The 21,080-nt window shown below is 43.2% G+C and overlaps 1 protein-coding gene across 4 annotated transcripts in view; it reads left to right on the plus strand.

The window, feature by feature from the left end:
- The first annotated feature begins 7,193 nt into the window (after positions 1-7,193).
- Positions 7,194-21,080, plus strand: part of LOC121579521 (leucine-rich repeat and calponin homology domain-containing protein 2-like) — a 48,328-nt gene continuing 34,441 nt past the window's right edge. For all 4 annotated transcript variants that reach the window (XM_041894169.2, XM_041894170.2, XM_041894171.2 and 1 more), the window contains exon 1: positions 7,194-7,491. In XM_041894169.2, coding sequence (XP_041750103.2) covers positions 7,263-7,491 — 229 coding nt within the window. In that variant the 5' untranslated portion in view covers positions 7,194-7,262. The remainder of the gene's footprint in view (positions 7,492-21,080) is intronic.

The raw sequence follows: 21,080 nt of genomic DNA on the forward strand, positions 1-21,080 counted from the left end.
CTGTAATGAATTCAACCAACTGCATGACAGAGCCTAAAATAGCTCATGTTCTAACAGTAGCATTAGGCCTCTCGGCAAGAAAAACATTTGGTAGACCTATTACAAAGTAGGCCTAGACCCTGTGCGCAACAGAAATCACACAGTGTGATTATTAATGATAGTAAAAATACTCACAATCAGCAACATTATCTTACAAAACATTTACGTAGGCCTGTCATCTTCACATTTTTGGAGACGAAGGGTTAATCAAACCACACAATTTAGTTTTGGTGGGAAATACATAGTTGTGATTAGTTCCAGGTGCAAAATGTTAATATGCCTAATCATACAGGTCTGTATTGGGACCTGTTTATAACTCCAATAGTTTATAGACAGGTAATAGCACAGATGTGATTATGTTCCCTGCTCCCTGATAAGAAAAGGTGTGTACCTCTATTCCAAAACGTCCCATAGGCCACCAAGGTAAAATTAGTTTTATATCGGATATTCGGTGGCTATACCATTCTCTCATTAATAGCTATTGAACCAAGCATTCCATGACTATGAAGATGGCATATTCTGTATCAGGGGTGGATGGAGAAGAATCCACACTTTTTTATTTAATTTTTATAATACGATTTTGGATTTCAATCTTCAATAGCTCTTACACAAAGTGTGCCATGACTATGATAATGATATATTCTGAATCAGGGGAGGATTGACAAAAATCCACAGCTTTTTTATTTTGGAAATGTCTTCGTTTTTAGTTTTTTTTTGGGGGGGGGGTCAATCTTCAATAGCTCTTAGACAGAGATGCGTACATAGATTTCCCTCGCCCTCCATTTGGCAAATCTGACCATAACTCTATCCTCCTGATTCCTGCTTATAAGCAAAAACAAAAGCAGGAAGCACCAGTGCCTCGGTTAATAAGGAAGTGGTCAGATGACGCAGATGCTAAACAACAGGACTGTTTTGCTAGCACAGACTGGAATATGTTCCGGGATTCTTCCGATAGTATTGAGGAGTACACCACATCAGTCACTGGCTTCATCAATAAGTGCATCGATGACGTCGTCCCCACAGTGACTGTACGTACATACCCCAACCAGAAGCCATGGATTACAGGCAACAGCCGCACTGAGCTAAAGGGTAGAGCTGCTGCTTTCAAGGAGCGGGACTCTAAGCCGGACGCTTATAAGAAATCCCGCTATGCCCTCCGACAACCATTAAACAGGCAAAGAGTCAATACAGGACTAAGATTGAATCGTACTACACCGGCTCTGACGCTAGTCTGATGTGGCAGGGCTTGAAAACTATTACAGACTACAAAGGGAAGCACAGCCGCGAGCTGCCCAGTGACACAAGCCTACCAGACGAGCTAAATCACTTCTATGCTCGCTTCGAGGCAAGCAACACTGAAGCAGGCATGAGAGCATCAGCTGTTCCGGATGACTATATGATCACGCTCTCCGTAGCCGATGTGAGTAATACTTTTAAGCAGGTCAACATTCACAAGGCATTTTGGAGCAGAAAGAGGACCAGCTTTGCTTTTACTATATTGTATTGACTATGGAGACCCACTCAGTGATCCTCAATCTGCCCTCCTCAGGCTTTGAGAATGCACGCCTACATCGTCCATAACCTTTATGTGTAAGTGCATCCGGTCAGCTGTTTGTTGGTTCTGCCTGTAGGTTCGAAGCCTGGCTGACGCGACCCACGTGACCACACAGCGAGGAAGAGCTGCGATTCACTGGCCTGGACAGGAGGTTGTTTGTTAATACAATATTTGCTCAGAAATTGTGCGGACTCATTGATTGGTTCTCTCAAAAGTTATTTTTTTCTTGGGGGCTGTGTGTGGCTCTGCCTGTGGATGTTTGAGTGATAAAGACAGAGGAGAACCAACCAAGCCCCCTTTATTATCAACGCATCACAACTAGCTAGCTGCAACCGAATGGATGTTGTTGTTGGCTAATCACCACTAATCACCACTTGTCCCAAAGCTAGCACCAGTTAGCCTTGAGCTAGCCTTGAGCCAGGCCCATCTCCCGGCTATCCACCTCTCTGTCAACCGGACGGAACCTCCTAGTGTCGACACGGGAGCCCCGCCGATCCATCACGACTGGTCTGCAGACGTAATCGTCTGATGTGGTTTCAACAGGCTTCCCGTTGCAACGACCACGAATATCCATCTGCTAGCACCAGCCCGCTAGCACGCGCAATCAACAGCTGTGCCTCCTGCCTCCTGCTCGCCTGTGCTGTAGCAGCCTACGAACTGCTCCCGGACTTACCTATTGCTGTTCACTGGACCTTATGATCACTCAGCTACACATCTGATGCCCGCTGGACTGTTCCTTTACACGGTACCCCATCCTGTTTATCTGTTTAGCCTCAGCCCAAACTTTCGTCGCCATTACCAGTTGTTGTCTTAGACCTCTCGAATAACACCTGTGATTGCGTTATGCCTCTCTCCCATGTCAATATGCCTAGCCTATTGCTGTTTGGGTTAGTTGTTATTGTACTATTTCACTGTACAGCCCCCAGTCCCGCTCAACCTGCCTCAGATAGCTTCTTTGTCCCACCCCCCATACATGCGGAGACCGGCTCAATCGGTACCTCCAGTGATGCTATCTCTTTCATCGTTACCCAATGCTTAGGTGTACCTCTACTGTACTCATATCCTTCCATATCCTTGTCTGTACATAATGCCCTGAATCTATTCTACAACGCCTGGAAATCTGCCCTGTTTATTCTCTGTACCCAACGCACTAGAAGACCAGTTCTTAAAGCCTTTAGCCATATACTTATTATATTCCTCCTCTGTTCCTCTGGTGATGTAGAGGTTAACCCAGGCCCTGTAGCCCCCAGTATCACTCCTACTCCCCAGGCGCTATCATTTGTTGACTTCTGTAACCGTAAAAGCCTTGGTTTCTTGCATGTTAACATCAGAAGCCACCTCCCCAAGTTTGAGTTATTCACTGCGTTAGCACACTCTGCCAACCCTGATGTTCTAGCAGTGTCTGAATCCTGGCTTAGGAAGGCCACCAAAAATTCAGAAATGTCCATCCCGAACTACAACATTTTCCGTCTAGATAGAACTGCCAAAGGGGGCGGAGTTGCAATATACTGTAGCGATAGCCTGCAGAGATCTATCATACTATCCAGGTCTATGGCCAAACAGTTTGAGCTTCTACTTCTAAAAATCCACCTTTCCAGAAATAAGTCTCTCACTGTTGCCGCTTGCTACAGACCCCCCTCAGCCCCCAGTTGTTTCCTGGACACCATATGTGAATTGCTTGCCCCCCATCTATGAGTTCGTAATGCTTGGTGACCTAAACTGGGATATGCTTAACACCCCGGCCGTCCTACAATCTAAACTAGATGCCCTCAATCTCACACAAATTATCAAGGAACCTACCAGGTACAACCCTAAATCCGTAAACATGGGCACCCTCATAGATATCATCCTGACTAATTTACCCTCTAAATACACCTCCACTGTCTTCAACCAGGATCTCAGCGATCACTGCCTCATTGCCTGCGTCCGTAATGGGTCCGCGGTCAAACGACCACCCCTCATCACTGTCAAACGCTCCCTAAAACACTTCAGCGAGCAGGCCTTTCTAATTGACCTGGCCCGGGTATCCTGGATGGATATTGACCTCATTCCGTCAGTAGAGGATGCCTGGATACCCCGGCCACCAGCTCTGCACCGTCCGCTGCAACTTGCCCATGCCCCCCCCCCCCGCTTCTCCTTCACCCAAATTCAGATAGCTGATGTCCTGAAAGAGCTGCAAAATCTGGACCCCTACAAATCAGCTGGGCTAGACAATCTGGACCCTTTCTTTCTAAAATTAGCCACCGAAATTGTCGCAACTCCTATTACTAGCCTGTTCAACCTCTCTTTCGTATCGTCTGAGATCCCCAGAGATTGGAAAGCTGCCACGGTCATCCCCCTCTTCAAAGGGGGTGACACTCTAGATCCAAACTGTTACAGACCTATATCCATCTTACCCTGCCTTTCGAAAGTATTTGAAGGCCAAGTTAACAAACAGATCACCGACCACTTCGAATCCCACCGTACCTTCTCCGCTATGCAATCTGGTTTCCGAGCTGATCATGGGTGCACCTCAGCCACGCTCAAGGTCCTAAATGATATAATAACCGCAATTGATAAAAGACAGTACTGTGCAGCCGTCTTCATCGACCTGGCCAAGGCTTTTGACTCTGTCAATCACCGCATTCTTATTGGCAGACTAAATAGCCTTGGTTTCTCAACTACTTTTCAGATAGAGTTCAACGTGTCAAATTGGAGGGCCTGTTGTCTGGACCTCTGGCAGTCTCTATGGGGGTGCCACAGGGTTCAATTCTCGGGCCGACTCTATTCTCTGTGTATATCAATGATGTCGCTCTTGCTGCTGGTGACTCTCAGATCCACCTCTACGCAGATGACACCATTTTGTATACATCTGGCCCTTCATTGGACACTGTGTTAACAAACCTCCAAACAAGCTTCAATGCCATTCAACACTCCTTCTGTGGCCTCCAGCTGCTCTTAAACACTAGTAAAACTAAATGCATGCTCTTCAATCGAACGCTGCTTGCACCCGCCCGCCCGACTAGAATCACTACTCTCGGCGGGTCTGACTTAGAATATGTGGACAACTACAAATACCTAGGTGTCTGGTTAGACCGTAAACTCTCCTTCCAGACTCACATTAAGCATCTCCAATCCAAAGTTAAATCTAGAATTGGCTTCCTGTTTCGCAACAAAGCCTCCTTCACTCATGCTCATAAACATGCCCTCGTAAAACTGACTATTCTACCGATCTTTGTCTTCGGCGATGTCATTTACAAAATAGCTTCCAACACTCAACTCAGCAAATTGGATGTAGTCTATCACAGTGCCATCCGTTTTGTCACCAAAGCCCCATATACTACCCACCATTGTGACCTGTACGCTCTCGTTGGCTGGCCCTCACTACATATTCGTTGCCAAACCCACTGGCTCCAGGTCATCTATAAATCACTTTTAGGCAAATCCCCGCCTTATCTTAGCTTATTGGTCACCATAGCAACACCCACCCATAGTATGCGCTCCAGCAGGTATATCTCACTGGTCATCCCCAAAGCCAACACCTCCTTTGGCCGCCATTCCTTCCAGTTCTCTGCTGCAAATGTCTGGAACGAACTACAAAAATCTCTGAAGCTGGAGACACTTATCTCCCTCATTAACTTTAAGCATCAGTTGTCAGAGCAGCTTACTGATCACTGTACCTGTACACAGCCCATCTGTAATTAGCCCACCCAACTACCTCATCCCTATATTGTTATTTCTTTTGCACCCCAGTATCTCTATTTGAACATCATCTTCTGCACATCTATCACTCCAGTGTTAATACTAAATTGTAATTATTTTGCACTATGGCCTATTTATTGCCTTACCTCCATAATTTACTACATTTGCACACACTGTATATAGACTTTCTATTTTCTATTGTGTTATTGACTGTAAGTTTTTGTTTATTCCATATGTAACTCTGTGTTGTTGTTGTTTTTATCGCACTGCTTTGCTTTATCTTGGCCAGGTCGCAGTTGTAAATGTGTCACGGTCATTGAGAGACAGGTCAGACCAAGGTGCAGCGTGGTATGCGTACATGTTTCTTAAGACGAATAAACACTAGACAAAATAACGAAACCGTGAAGTCCTATGGGCTATACACACAACAAGCCTAACATGAACACAAACAAGATCCCACAACTAAGGTAGGCAACATGGCTACCTAAGTATGATCCCAAATCAGAGACAACGATGTCCACATAGAAATTCCCATACATAGATATTCACACCTTGACTAAACCAACTAGCCAACTCTATGTCAGGGCGTGACAAAATGAGAACTTGTTCTCAACTGGCCTACCTGGTTAAATAAAGGTGAAAAAAAAAACTTATCAAAACAGCTTTTCCAGACTTTGAAGTCAGGAGGACTTCGAGTTTAGGTGTTAGCCAGGCTAGTAGGTTCAGGCCTTTGGCTATGAATCTCTTTCACTCTACTCTATAATCATGCAGAGCCACAGCAAACCTCTCACATTAGACTTCTTTGGAAAAGGCCCAGTGAGACAGTGTAATGACAATTTATTTAGGTTATACTATATTGTGTATGGTTGCTAGTGGCCTACAGGATTCATCTGCATTTGTGGTTAAGGCAAACTACCCCTAAAGAGCAAAGGTTGGGCCTCTAATCACTATTTGAACTGGACTAGGCCAATTGTGTTACTGAAGGTGGTAGCACATTATTGCCAACTACTGGATGAAAAATCAGTAACTTCAACCCATGTCAGATTTAAGAAAAATGGAATTGGATACGTTATTGTACATATACTACCGACACAAACATAAACATGACAATGCAGCCTATATCACATTTTGACACTTCATCCAAAGTGCTTTACCTTAAAACAGGCCTAAAACAGGTAATGCTAGCTAAAGTGGATGGTGAATGCATTTGGCAAGTATTGAATAGAGGAGGTAGGGGCAGAGGGAGTTTCTTCAACCAAACCCATCTACACCCATCTATCCACTTTCATCCCCTATGCCAACATCCATCCATACACCTGCCTTGTCAATCTAGGCTGTGAACCCCCCCCCCCCCAAGCTCTGTGAATATTTTATGAGGGGGCGTGTACTTCTGGGTATGAACAAAACCAAAATTGAAAAATGTGATACATGTTGCTGTTATTTGTTTTCCGTTATTCCATGTCCAATTTTGAAACAATAAATTAGAAATCAAGTCGATTTCCGATTTTGGTTTTTCAAATGCAGAAACAAAAAACAAAAAATAGCTGTTTTCCGTTTTTCCCAGGTCATCTTTTCAATCAAATAACCAATTATCCATAAGCACATGCACCATTTTTCTCCATCCTCCCCTTACTCAGAATAGATCATTTTCATAGGCATGGCATGCTTTGTGTAAGAGCTATTGAAGATTGAAATCCGAAATCCTATTATTTAAAACAAAACTAAAAGTGTGAATTTCTATCCATCCAACCCTGTTTCAGAATATACCTTATTCATAGTTATGGCATGCTTGGTTCAATAGCTATTGACGAGAGAAAACCGAATATCCAATATAAAACGAATTCTACACGGTGCTAAACCGCGCCCACGCCCTCTCAGAAGCCCTTCCCCTAACGTCTAGCCAAACGTCCCTGAAGTCTCTGCCTTTTGCAAATGGGCGGAGAAACTGCCGCTTGTTATTAATGTAAGAATAATTCCTCTTAAGAAAATGGCGTCGAGTCAGGGAGGTGTGGGAGCTGTAACTGCTCTTCCTAACCATCACTTATCCAACGGACCTCACTGGAACCCGGGGATCAACCAGCATCAGCTCCACACGGCCCGGAGTTTAGACCGCGCTCTGGAGGATGCGGTGTGCTCAGGGACGTTGAATCTTAGCGGGAGGAAGCTGAGAGACTACCCCGGACTGAGCTATGATCTTACTGATACAACGCAGGCAGGTGGGTTTCCGAAATGCTGGCTACTCCTGAGACCCGCTGGCTTCAGCTGGTTGAACAAATAGGCGTGCCATACAACAAGGTAGCAAAAAATTTATACAATCGAACGCGGTGTTCACTATTATATTAGCCTACCATGGGCCATTTTCGTGTTTTCACAAACTGCTCTGTTTGATTAATAGTGCAAAGTGTTTCATGGTGTCTTCGCAAGGAATAGAGTGGCTGAGCTGAATGTGTAAAAATATGCAATAGTATTCACGTCATCTACAATTGTGATTGCAATGCCGCGGCAAAGGCTTGTCTAGTTGTTTTGGTCGTCTGCTCCCCTGTGGATACCATGTGCATGAATGAAATGACAAGCGTAACCCAGTCAGGGCGATAGAGCGGCTTTACATTAACCTACATTTAGATGGTGAGTAGCCAGGCTAGGTTAAGCAAATTATCAGCGAATGGGGAGATTAATCGTAAAACCTTACCCAATGAATGTATGTTCACTGAGAGGCTATTTTGTCTCCGGCAGACCAAGACAAAAGATGCGCCGTCTCCATAGCATCAATGATGGAGGTATGGGCGCATTTTCCCCTTAGGGCTGTACGAGATCGATTTGGATTGAGCAGACACGTTTGTTTAATATCTGTTTAATCATAATTCTTGTAGCCTAATTTTAAGTGAACGGATATAAAATTTGTAAATGTATATTCTATTCTCGAGGTCAAATATCACATGGCGATTATACTATACACTATCCATAGCCTACAGTTTATTGAATCCATGTAGATAGCCTACATATTTTTGGGCAGAATGAAGCATGCATTTGTCTTATGAAATCATGATGTTGCTGGTTTCCCACTGCAGGGTCTATAATAGCCAACTGTACATCATGCATTTGGTGCCTGATTGTGTGGCCTCTGCAGCCAGGTGGTGGAAACATTGAAGGTGGTGATGAGAGGCAGATAGCAGTTCAATATACTGAGCTCCATGCTTGGTTTTGCTTGGCTGGACTCCCCCCATTGATTTAGCTAGCCCAGATAGGTTCCCAATCTCCCAACCTCATAACTAGCTACCAAGAAGCCATTTCAGGCTATCGATCAAGTTCGAGTAGCTAGCTTGTCTAACTATCTTAGCTGGTAAGCCTGCTGACAATGTAGACTTTAGAAAAGCAAGCAATTACTGAATGTACTGAATAAGACTCACATTCCTTTCAATCTTTCACCCAGATTTGAGCAGAGAAGCTCAAAGCTTCTTTTTTAAAAGAACCATATGTCAGGAGGATACAGACAGCTCAAGATGTATGCTTAGGTATGCAGAAAATATATTGTTGACATCAATTAAGCATAATGATTATGGCTCTAGATTGTAGGAAGAAGTCGTTTCAGGTGCTTGAAAATGTTTACATTATCTAACTTCCGGACGGGGGCCTAGCCCACCTCCGGACCACCCCCCAGCCATCCTCACGTACTTTGTGCCCCCTCAGATTTTGGGGGTGCACGACGCTCCTGGTTACAGTACAGTAGTGGGCTTAATCTGTCAATGCTACTGTGAATATCTATGAATAGGACAGTGATCTAGTATGACAATGATTCTAAAGGGCCATTCATAATGTGCGTGTATGTGAAGTTGTCTGTTTAGGTTGCAGTCGTCTCCCATCAAGGCCTCATTGGTGGAGTTCGTGCCCATGTGTCAAAATAAAACTAGCTGTTGTTTCTGGGTCAACCCCCTGTCAGCTCCTGAATTAACACACACACACTGTTTCCAAACATGTCACTAGTTACAGAGGAACTGAGTCTTCCTTTTGCAGACCCAGAGTAACTAACTCAAGAGGAAGTGACTGTATATGAGTTGGTTTGTGTTTGTATTTGTGGTGTGAGTGTATGTACTTATGCTATTTCATGGTATTGGTGGGCAATGTAGGCTACTCAGGTGGAAAAGTTGACAAATGCAAACACTGAGAAGTTCACACAGGCCAGTGTGCCTGATGTCTCCTAACAAATATTATCCTATTTGTAAGTCGCTCTGGATAAGAGCGTCTGCTAAATGACGTAAATGTAAATGTACATGTAAATAAAGGGGAAATGGTAAACAGCAACCATTGGCTCAGATTGCAAATAGCTCCTAGCCTGTGATGTTAGGGCAATGATTAAATCAGGTTTCACAGAGGTCTTAGTTAAAATGAAGACAGTGTAATAAAGTTAATTCCCACTGGGCACATACTGGTTGAATCAACATTGTTTCCATTGAACCAATGTGGAATAGACATTGAATTGAAGTCTGTGCCCAGTAGGTTGTGATTTATTGTGTACCTTTTAAAGTAAATAATTGGGTCCTAAATGCAAGAGTTCCCTCTACTTATACTGAACAAAAATATAAACGCAACATGCAACAATTTTAAAAGATTTTACTGAGTTACAGTTCATATCAGGAAATCAGTCAATTGAAATAAATATATTAGGCCCTAATCTATGGATTTCACATGATGGGAATACAGATACCTTTAAAAAAAAAGTAGGGGCCTGGATCAGAAAACCAGTCAGTATCTGGTGTGACCACTATTTGCCTCATGCAGCGCAACACATGGAAGAACAGGGAAATTTTCAGCTTCCAGGAATTGTTTACAGATCCTTGCGACATGGGGCCGTGCGGATAAATTGCACGACAATGGGCCTCAGGATCTCATCACGGTATCTCTGTGCATTCAAATTGCCATAGATAAAATACAATTGTGTTCATTGTCCGTAGCTTATGCCTGCCCATACCATAACCCCACCGCTACCATGGGGCACTCTGTTCACGATGTTGACATCAGAAAACCATTCGCCCACACAACGCCATTCACGTGGTCTACGGTTGTGAGGCCGGTTGGACGTACTGCCAAATTCTCTAAAAAGATTTTAGAGGCAGCTTATAGTAGAGAAATTAACATTAAATTCTCTGACAACAGCTCTGGTGGACATTCCTGCAGTCAGCATGCCAGTTGCACGCTCCCTCAACTTGAGACATCTGTGGCATTGTGTTGTGAGACAAAACTGCACATTTTAGAGTGGCCTTTTAATGTCCCCAGCACAAGGGACACCTGTGTAATGATCATGCCGTTTAATCAGCTTCTCGATTATGCCACACCTGTCAGGTGGATGGATTATCTTGGCAAAGGAGAAATGCTTACTAACAGGGATGTAAACACGTTTGTGCACAATTTGAGAGGAATAAGCTTTTTGTGCGAATGGAAGATTTATGTGGTTTTTAATTTTTTAAAAATGTGTTTATTTCAGCTCATGAAACATGGGACCAACACTTTACATGTTGCCTTTATATTTTTGTTCAGTGTAGATGGAGACATACAGTATGCCTACTGGACTGCATCAGATATGTTCATTTATTCTAGCCTACTTTGAAGTGCTGTGTTTGAATTATACATGGAATGTTCCCTCCGCCAGCTAACTAGATACTTGTTGGTCTATTTTTGGAATGAGATGCATTTGTTAGCTGCTACATACAAACGTACTAACTTCGCAGTTTATCAGTTCTACAAATGATCTGACTGACTTCAATCTTGTAACATGATGACCGCCTGAGTTGGTTTCAGCGCATAATAATAAGTTATGTAAAGTGTATGCTGTTGCCATGGTCTATCACTGGAGAAGAATACCAGAGCGATGTATGAAAAATGCATCATACCGTGTCATGAGAAGCCATGAATACAGGAAGTTTGTGTGCGCTATTTCTGGCATGGCTGTGTGTGTGTGTGTGTGTGTGGTGGTGACAGAGCAGGCTCGTTGTCTAATGAATCAGGTAGGATGTAATGTTCCCATCATTAGTGCTATCAAAGGCAAGACCTGCCAGTAAGAAGTTACTTGACAAGTTATTTAAATGTAAGGATAGTGAGGACCTGTGAAAGAAGAGAGAAATGCTGTCCATGATGAGATTGAATGCATGCAGTGTTGATAGTAATTTAGAGTGACGTTGCAGAAATTATATAAGGCAAGAAGACAATTGGCTAAATATACTGCTATGGGTGTGGTGTGTTTGGTCAGTGCTGCTACATTAACCTTTTTCTCTCCTCTGTCTCTACAAAAGGAAATACATGCTGCAGATTAGTGCTGCTGAAGGAAGGGAGGACAAGCAGTGCCTTTCAGATGGATAAAGAAGGCTGTTTGTTTTAATTTTTTATAGCAGGTGCATTTCCATTCACATATGATTGTAACAACTTGTAGTGTACAGTCGTGGTCAAAAGTTTTGAGAATGGTACAAATATTGGCCTTCACAAAGTTCGCTGCTTCAGTGTTATGAGATATTTTTGTCAGATGTTACTATGGTATACTGAAGTATAATTACAAGCATTCCATAAGTGTAAAAGGCTTTTATTGACAATTACATTAAGTTTATGCAAAGAGTCAATATTTTCAGTGTTGACCCTTCTTTTTCAAGACTTCTGCAATCTGCCCTGGCATGCTGTCAATTAACTTCTGGGCCACATCCTGACTGATGGCAGCCTATTCTTGCATAATCAATGCTTGGAGTTTGTCAGAATTTGTGGGTTTTTGTTTGTCCACCCGCCTCTTGAGGATCGACCAGAAGTTCTCAATGGGATTAAGGTCTGGGGAGTTTCCTGGCCATGGACCCAAAATGTTGATGTTTTGTTCCCCAAGCCACTTAGTTATCACTTTTGCCTTATGGCAAGGTGCTCCATCATGCTGGAAAAGGCATTGGTCGTCACCAAACTGTTCTTGGATGGTTTGGTGAAGTTGCTCTCGGAGGATGTGTTGGTACCATTCTTTATTCATGGCTGTGTTCTTAGGCAAAATTGTGAGTGAGCCCACTCCCTTGGCTGAGAAGCAATTTGACAAACTGACTTGTTGGAAAGGTGGCATCCTATGACAGTGCCACGTTGGAAGTCATTGAGCTCTTCAGTAAGGCCATTCTACTGCCAATGTTTGTCTATGAAGATTGGCTGTGTGCTCCAATTTTATATACCTGTCAGCAATGGGTGTGGCGGAAATAGCCAAATCCAGTAATGTGAAGGGGTGTCCACATACATTTGGATATATAGTGTATGTAAAAACGGAGTACGCATTCGACAAGTGCCCTCCGTGCTCCATTTCGCATCGTTTGATTTGGACTCATACGCCGAACCTCCCGTGTTCCAAATTGCGTGCTCGGAGCACGGTAGTATACATTTTGAGAAACACCCTCTGTGTCAAAGCTCAACAAGACAGACCGGGTATTCTCAGTCTCGCCATTGCCGCTGGGTCTACGTCTCACCAAACGGTGGGCGTCACAAACACAAGGAATATTATTTTTCATTTGATCCACCGCTACACTCAATGATACCCCTTTGAGCAGCACCCTGTTCCGGAGAGCTAATCATGCCACAGGTTGAGCCCCGAGCTGCGACGTGACCGCTTCTTCTGGGCGGAGGATGCACAAAGAATTTAAACAATTCCACTTCTCAAAACTTTCACAGATGTATCCATTCCCAGTTTGTCCTTTACCCAGCTTGATACAACGTATGGGTTGGCCAAAATGCAGGAATCCACTCTTTCCAAAAATCACACTCCCACCGGTCCAAACTCTTCTCCGGTAAGATTCACAGGTCTCTACCACACCTGTCGCAGCAGGTAGGCCCACTTCATCCTGGACTGGCTCAACCTCAGAGCGCTCACCACTGCCGACCTACTCCATTTCGAGATCCTCAAGGTTCTAAAGAGAGCAATAACACAGGTTTAGGAGAGCTTATACGTTTTGTTCTATGAGATAATATCAGTCAGTTAACATGACCTTTATGAATTATGAAGCTTTTATGTGCTTTTTTAAATTACATAAATGCTTCAAAATTCACAGTGACGTTCGCTGAAGATTATCTCCTAAGCCTGAGTGTACCACAGACCTTTTAGTCTGCGTTTATCCAAAAACCCTACAAAAACGGCATTAATTTCCCAACGAACCATCGGAGTTAGTGCCTACAAAAAGACGCCTTTACTATTGCTCTCTTCCTGGGATAAATAAATAATTGCACCAATGCATCCCATCTAAAAGTGAGAGTGTTCCTCAACAGTGAAACACTTGCAAGGTTACATGATGGAATAAGAGTTTTCTTATGATTAATTTTAAGTGCGTTTTATAAACTATCATTCAACCAAGCTTAGTAGGCTTACAATTTAGCAAGCATGAATGACTATCTCACAATTTTACCCATAACAGTTTATTAATGTGTCTAAAAATGTTTAATTGATAGTTAATGTAATTGACCCATTGTCAAATGCACCGTTAAATTATTTAACAATTTTAAAGTAAAAATAAATAAATTATGAACCGTTTGTGAACCCTTTTTTGCCTTTTGATTGCAGAGTTATATCAATGAGGTAGTCGGTTTTCAATTGGCTAATATTTATCACATGGTTTGTGCAGGCTGAAATATGGTGATATCTGGGATTCTTGGGATGTCCCTACCCCATTGAAGTTGACATTTAAAATGTTTAAGGTAAGGATTAAGGTTAGGGTTGGGTTAGGTAAGGGTTATGGTTAATGTAAGGGTAGGGTTTAAAGTTAGGGTTAGGGTTTAGGGTAAGGACGTCCCAAGGATTCCGGATAGCACTGACCAGTATGGTGTGTAGGGATGCTATCGGAAACTTTAACATTTGTAACAAGCATGGCAACAAGCATTCATTGTTACACCCCTATAATCACAGACTGCAATTACCACCAGTTAGTTACATGTTGTTATTACAGTGTAACTATGAATTATTACAATTAACTACAATACTTGTTACATATGTAATTACACTGTAATAAGGACCCCTAAAAACTAAGTGTCACCAAAACTTTTTTTCTAGACAGTACCCTTCCAAACCATTCCAGACAGAATATTTATCTGACAGAATTAGGGCTGTCACATATATTTGGTAGACCGAGAGTTGGTCGAAATTTTAAAACATGTATGTTTCCATATATACAGTGCGTTCGGAAAGTATTCAGACCCCTTGACTTTTTTCCACATTTTGTTATGTTACAGCCTTATTCTTAAACGGATTAAATAAAAATAAAAAATTCCTCATCAATCTACACACAATACCGCATAATGACAAAGCAAAACTGGTTTTTAGAAATGTTTGCAAATGTATTACAAATAAAAAAACATACCTTTATTAACGTATTCAGACCCCTTTGCTATGAGACTCGAAATTGAGCTCCGGTGCATCCCGTTTCCATTGATCATCCTTGAGATGTTTCTACAACTTGACTGGAGTCCACCTGTGGTAAATTCAATTGATTGGACATGATTTGGAAAGGAACACACCTGTCTATATAAGGTCCGACTGTTGACAGTGCATGTCAGAGCAAAAACCAAGCCATGAGGTTGAAGGAATTGTCCGTAGAGCTCCGAGACAGGATTGTGTCGAGACACAGATCTGGGGAAGGGTACCAACAAATTTCTGCAGCATTGAAGGTCCCCAAGAACACAGTGGCCTCCATCATTATTAAATGGAAGAAGTTTGGAACCACCAAGACGCTTCCTAGAGCTGGCCGCCCAGCCAAACTGAGCAATCGGTGGAGAAGGGCCTTGGTCAGGGAGGTGGGGCGAAGGTTCACCTTCCAACAGGACAACGACCCTAAGCACACAGCCAAGACAATGCAGAAGTGGCTTCGGGACAAGTCTCTGAATGTCCTTGAGTGGCCCAGCCAGAGTCCGGACTTGAACCCGATCGAACATCTCTGGAGAGACCTGAAAATAGCTGTGCAGCAATGCTCCCCATCCAACCTGACAGAGCTTGACAGGATCTGCAGAGAAGAATGGGAGAAACACCCCAAATACAGGTGTGCCAAGCTTGTAGCGTCATACCCAAGAAGACTTGAGGCTGTAATCGCTGCCGAAGGTGCTTCAACAAAGTACTGAGTAAAGGGTCTGAATACTTATGTAAATGTGATATTTCAGTTTTTTATAATAAAATCAATATACAGTATGTAGCATACTGAGCTTATCTGATGCTTTAAGCACTGCAATTACAAATGAAGACACAATACAGCCTAATCAGAAGAAGAAAATAAGGTTCCTGGCTGCTGCTGGCCTTCGCTGATTCTGCCATTACACTCCTGAAGTTGCCGGTAATAGGCTACACCAGGGTCAGAAACCTTTTGCCATTATGTAAAAATAGCTACATAAAGCCAAGAAAATACCCTGATTTAAAATAAATATCCTAGAAATCACATTGGCTATGCATGGCCTGTCTGCAAGGAACTTGAAACATTGTATCAACTATTAACTTGGGTCCCGCCTGAAGCTCACACAAGCAACATTTTATAAAATATTCTGGGCCTTCAGTTTCCTGCGCCAGTGAGCTCCTGACAGACAGACACAGCTGTAGAATACAATAGTTAAGTAATCAGGTAGGCCTTTTTCTTTTATCCAGATCAGAGCATGACATTCTTTTTCCCTCTTTCATGCTGAGTGGTTATCGAAAGGGAGAGAGCTGGAAAGATTTTTCAAATAGGCTACGCAAACTATTGTCAATAGCAATGGATGTAAAAAAAGACTTTGTTTACTTGCTTTTTGAGGTGAATCAAAAATTACTTTGAGAAGCTCCACAGTGATGGTGAGTTAAGACAATCAGAAATAGTATCAGATCCCCAAATGGGCACATTTATAAGCCTACATTTGCACGCAGGCCAGGTAGTCTAGGCCTAGTTCTATGTGTAATCAGATGTGTGTCCTTACTCAAGATTGACAGGAGCGCTCCAAACAAAAGACAATTAATACATTGATAACTTACAAGTGTAGCCTAGGTTGTGCGCTCTGCAAACAATGTGTCCGCTCCTACAATGACAACTGTAAGACTGTAGTAGTAATAATAATAATACAAATATATTGAATGCATTAACAAAAATGACCGTAATCAAACCAACATTGTAGATTAGAAATGATGGGAATTAAAGGTAAATGTACTACAGGTGATACTGGTGTTCCACCCCCGCGGCCTCCGCAATGGACTAGTCCACTGAGACAGGCGTGAATCAGACAGGTGTCTCGTGTGCCATAACATTGTTTTATATATATTTGCCACTGCTCGACTAAAAAAATCTAGGTCGACCAACAGCCTATCGACCAGTCAACTAAATGGAGTCAGCCCTAGACAGAATCTCTGACAGAATCCCTGATGACAGAACCCTGTATATAATATACTCGGTAGATAGAGCCTTCTCAGACAACCCTCCAACTCTAGTTTCAGACAGAATCCTCCCAGATGGAATCCTCAGCAGACAGAACTCTCAAACAGAATCATCAAAGATAGAATGCTGGAGCATCGACCACACCACAGAATACAATCAGAGTACAATGAATTCTCTTTGAAGAATACTTTGAGAATGCTCCACAACTTAGAGCAGCACAGCAACATAGAAAAAATGCTAACTCTTTTAGAAACTATTTCCATTGTTCTCTAGTGGTTGGGTCCTTGCAGGAGCTGTCAACATAGACCTAGGCCATGTGTTCATGCAAAACTCATGAGATAGAGCATGTGTGTCTTTATGTGTATAGTGTTTACGTGAGATGGATACAAAGACTGAGAAAGCAAGCTGACACTAAGGTGTGTGTGTGTTTGCAGTATGTTGTTGACAGTGTGCCGGCAGTCAGTTTGTTTTCCCATGGCAATGTGTGAGAGCTGTAAACCGATGCCCTGACCTTGGAGAGAGGCTGGAGAGCAGAGGCCCAACCTGGCCAGATGTTGGAGCCAACAGGCCAGCATGTTGCTGCATGCCTCTACCCTACTCTACTCTAACCTGCCCTACCCTACTCTACCCCACCCCAAAGGGCACAAACACACTGCACTGCACATACAAGAGAGAGCGAAGGAGAAAGAGAGAGAACTTTCCCTCCAACAAAAAACAATGATAGGATGGGGGTAAATGCTGTAGATATAGAATATTTGAACATTAACATTTGGTTCTGTGATTGTGTGTTTGGTTGTGTTGTGACTCCTGAGCACTAGTATTTCACTGGCAGTTGAAATCTGGCTGCAGAGGTGTAGCTTGACTTTCTGCCAAGTGATCGCTTACAACCAATGAAAACAGAACAGGGTATGGTTATAATGGACACCAGCAGCCTCCCTAGTTCCCTCAACTACAGTACCACCTCCCACACACAAACACCCCCTCTACATACACACGTAAACGCTCATAGATTTTCCCCAGTCAACCAAATCGCACAACCCACCACTCCCACACATATAAATACACATTCCACTGGCTTCAGAATGCTATCACTTTCCCATTTTGCGTACAGGTATAGAAACATGAAGCTGCCACACTCTTGGCACTGATTGTGATTTTCCCAGAGGTGTTACTGCACCGCTCTATAGTGCTGTTGGGAGGGATCCTGGTCACCCTGTACAGGCAGCACTCCCCTGAGTCATGTGACCATGAGGTTTCTAAACAGGCTTATCCACACATACTGTAACACCCATGCTCCTGTGCCTCTGGTTGTGCCTGTGCGTGTGCACGCAGATGACTGAAAATCCCAACTCCCATTTCGTCCCTCAGGGCTCTGTGTAGATGTGCTGCATCAGACTGAAAAAAACAGTCTGAACATATGCATACCTGTCAGCCAGACCAGGATGCTTGTCTGCACTTGCAGTTCTATTGTTAGATATTTTGTTGATCAAGTCTACGTGCTCATTGTTAATATAAAATAATATTGAAGTGAATCAGATAGATATCAGTCTTTTTGCCAGTGACAATATTCTATTTTCAAAACAGTTGATTTATACGTTATACATTTACATTTTAGTCATTTAGCAGACGCTCTTATCCAGAGCGACTTACAGTTAGTGAGTGCATACATTTTTCATACTGGCCCCCCGTGGGAATCGAACCCACAACCCTGGCGTTGCAAGCGCCATGCTCTACCAACGGAGCTACGTTTATTAAATCACACTAATCCATGCTAGTCTACTAATTCATTAAAAGTAACAGAAAGGATCATGTGAAAAGGTTAATCCAGTACACAAAATAAAATGATGCAGGCCTATATTATTCGAGAAGAGCTCTCACTGTCACCCCCTGTTTCTGTTGATGTCTGGTGTGCTTTAGACTGCTGATAATTCTATTAAGGACAGAATTCTATTAGGGAGTTTTATCTCAGTCCAAATGAATGTGATTAGCTGAGGAGAACATTGCTTAGAATGTGTTTAATTTGGAGCCATGTGTGTGCTGTGGTAACTGCAGAGGGCCCTATGTGTGAAGCAACTGCCCACAGGTCATCTCCCTCCATCAGCAGCCAGCATTCTGGAGATACACATCAAATTAGCCTAGCAGCCCCAGTCAACCAACCACTGATACGATACTGTCTCCTTTGTTAAGCTGCTTTGCAGGAAAGGCAAACTGACTGAGTTTATACATTTCATTGGCGCCAATCTCTCTTGCTCCATACAATGCATTATGCGACCATGGTACATTGTAAGACAGAATTGACACTAAAAACTGAAATGTTCCAGTAAAAGGTAAAGTAAAACATTTGTGCCTCTCCTGTCTTCATCCACAAACTGTGTGCTACCCTAACCTTAGTGATAAATGGCAGCCATTTTGCAGCCGAGCGCACCCCACGCCTCAATGCCTTTGGCTAAGTGAAGATTTATTCTGCCACTCTACCGGAGGGGTAATTATCTGACGGTAGTACCAGATAGTATGAGCTAAATGTCATGGTTTGGTTAAGTCTAGCTCATACCTACACAAATGTCAAGCCTTGCCTAGTCACATATCAAGCCTATCTTAAGGCGCATTTACATCGGTCTGTTGCGAGACGATAGACAACATCCACTGGAGAAGGTGTGACGGGGGCATTACCTATTCACATTCACAACATACTTGCCCTATAAGTTCATTCAACCCTCCTACCTCCTTCTGCTCTCAGCGTCAGTACCAGTCAGGTTTTATCTATTAGTTTGAATGTCCTTTGAATAATAGAGCCTTTCTGGACTTGATGAAGAGGCTGCAGCATGGTGGTTTGGCTGGGGGGTAGTCAGCCTGGCCAGCCCTGTTTTGTTGGAACTCTGTGGGCACTAACAAATGGACAAAGGGCCTGCTGTCTGCCTGCCTCCCTGCCTGTCTGCTCCTGCCACAGATGGCGTTTGGTCAGGGGAAAGGATGGAGACAGAGAAACGGACAGCATCACAAAAGCAAAGCAGCACTCTTCTCCACACCCCCTTCTTCATCGACCCTGTGCGCTTCAAACGCTCCCCAAACACGAGTGGCCAGGCCTTTGTTGAGCCCAGCAGGGGGTCCCCTTCATGTACAGATGGGAGCCTGCATCATCAAAACCTCCAGTTGTAGAAGAGGGCCTGGGCCAACTCTGGTCTTCCCATCAGGGGGAAAGGGGAATAGGGCTGATGTTTTGACATTGGGACATGTCTGTCAGTTGGGTTGAGTTAATGGGAGAGATCCCTTAGCCTTTAGATTCACAGCACACCACCCAACCATTGTCTTCCTGCACATATCATCAGAAGAGTGATGTGATGCTCGTGTCTGTCTCTCTCATATCTGTCTCTTATGTCTGTCTAGCCGGTCTGTCTGCTCCCATGATCCTCTCTGTCCGGTAATATGTGTACACACACATGTATTTTGGATGCGTTTTCATGCCAGAAAGGGAGAAATCAATGCTCACCTATGCCGTATAACATGAATGCTGCATTTAGGAAGACTAGCTCTCAGCACAGAATTGGCAGCAAAGCCTTTACTAGCTGCTAAAGCTGTGTCGGACACCTTAAGCCTCCCATTAGGGGTTCCGGGAGAGAGCGAGAATTTGTCTGTCTATATGTGTCTGTGTTTAGTCTGAGAGACAGAGATCAAGAGAGTATAGGCTGTGTGTTTGTGTGGGAGAGAAAATAGATCAATTTGTTCCTGTCTCCTGAATCTGTGACTCTACATACATACAGTATTTTCCAATAGCTATGGGCTTGTATTCAATTAAGCCAATTAATGTATTGCTTAATAGTTTATTTGGTGCTGCTGTACTTATGTACTTGTATGTAATAATGGAGATGGGATGTGTGTGTCTGTATTGGATGTACTTGCGTGTGTGTGTGTGTGTGTGCAGTCATAAAGAGTGTAATTGAAAGGCCTGTGCTGTGTGTGTTTTACCAGGGGCTGTGCAGCTCCTCAAGCGGGTCTCTAATTACTGTATCAGCCTGTGATTATCCAGAGCTCAGGCTCCAGCACACACAGGCCCACATGGACCAGTTAAACCGACATCAGCAGAGACGCATCACCAGCACACACCTCATGAAAATCTGTGTTTTGTGGCATATAGTTACATTGTTGCTTCTGTTTGCTGAGAGGAAGTCGCATTCTCAATAAACCGACATCTTAGAAAGTTATTCACAGTGCTTTATTAAAAAGTGTAATAGACTAATGAGATGGTATTCAATACATTTTTGTTGTTTTATCTAACATGTTGTGATTCCAAATATTTTGATGTGCAACCTAATCCAGTGATTGTCATGAATTGTAAATTGACAATGGGCTATTGTTGTTATATTTTACTGTTAAAATAGGGTTCCAGAATGTTCCAATTTTTTTGTTTGTTTAGTAGAGATGAATTTGCCTGCATC

This window comes from Coregonus clupeaformis, chromosome 13, assembly GCF_020615455.1.
Source record: "Coregonus clupeaformis isolate EN_2021a chromosome 13, ASM2061545v1, whole genome shotgun sequence".
Taxonomy (NCBI): Eukaryota; Metazoa; Chordata; class Actinopteri; order Salmoniformes; family Salmonidae; genus Coregonus; species Coregonus clupeaformis.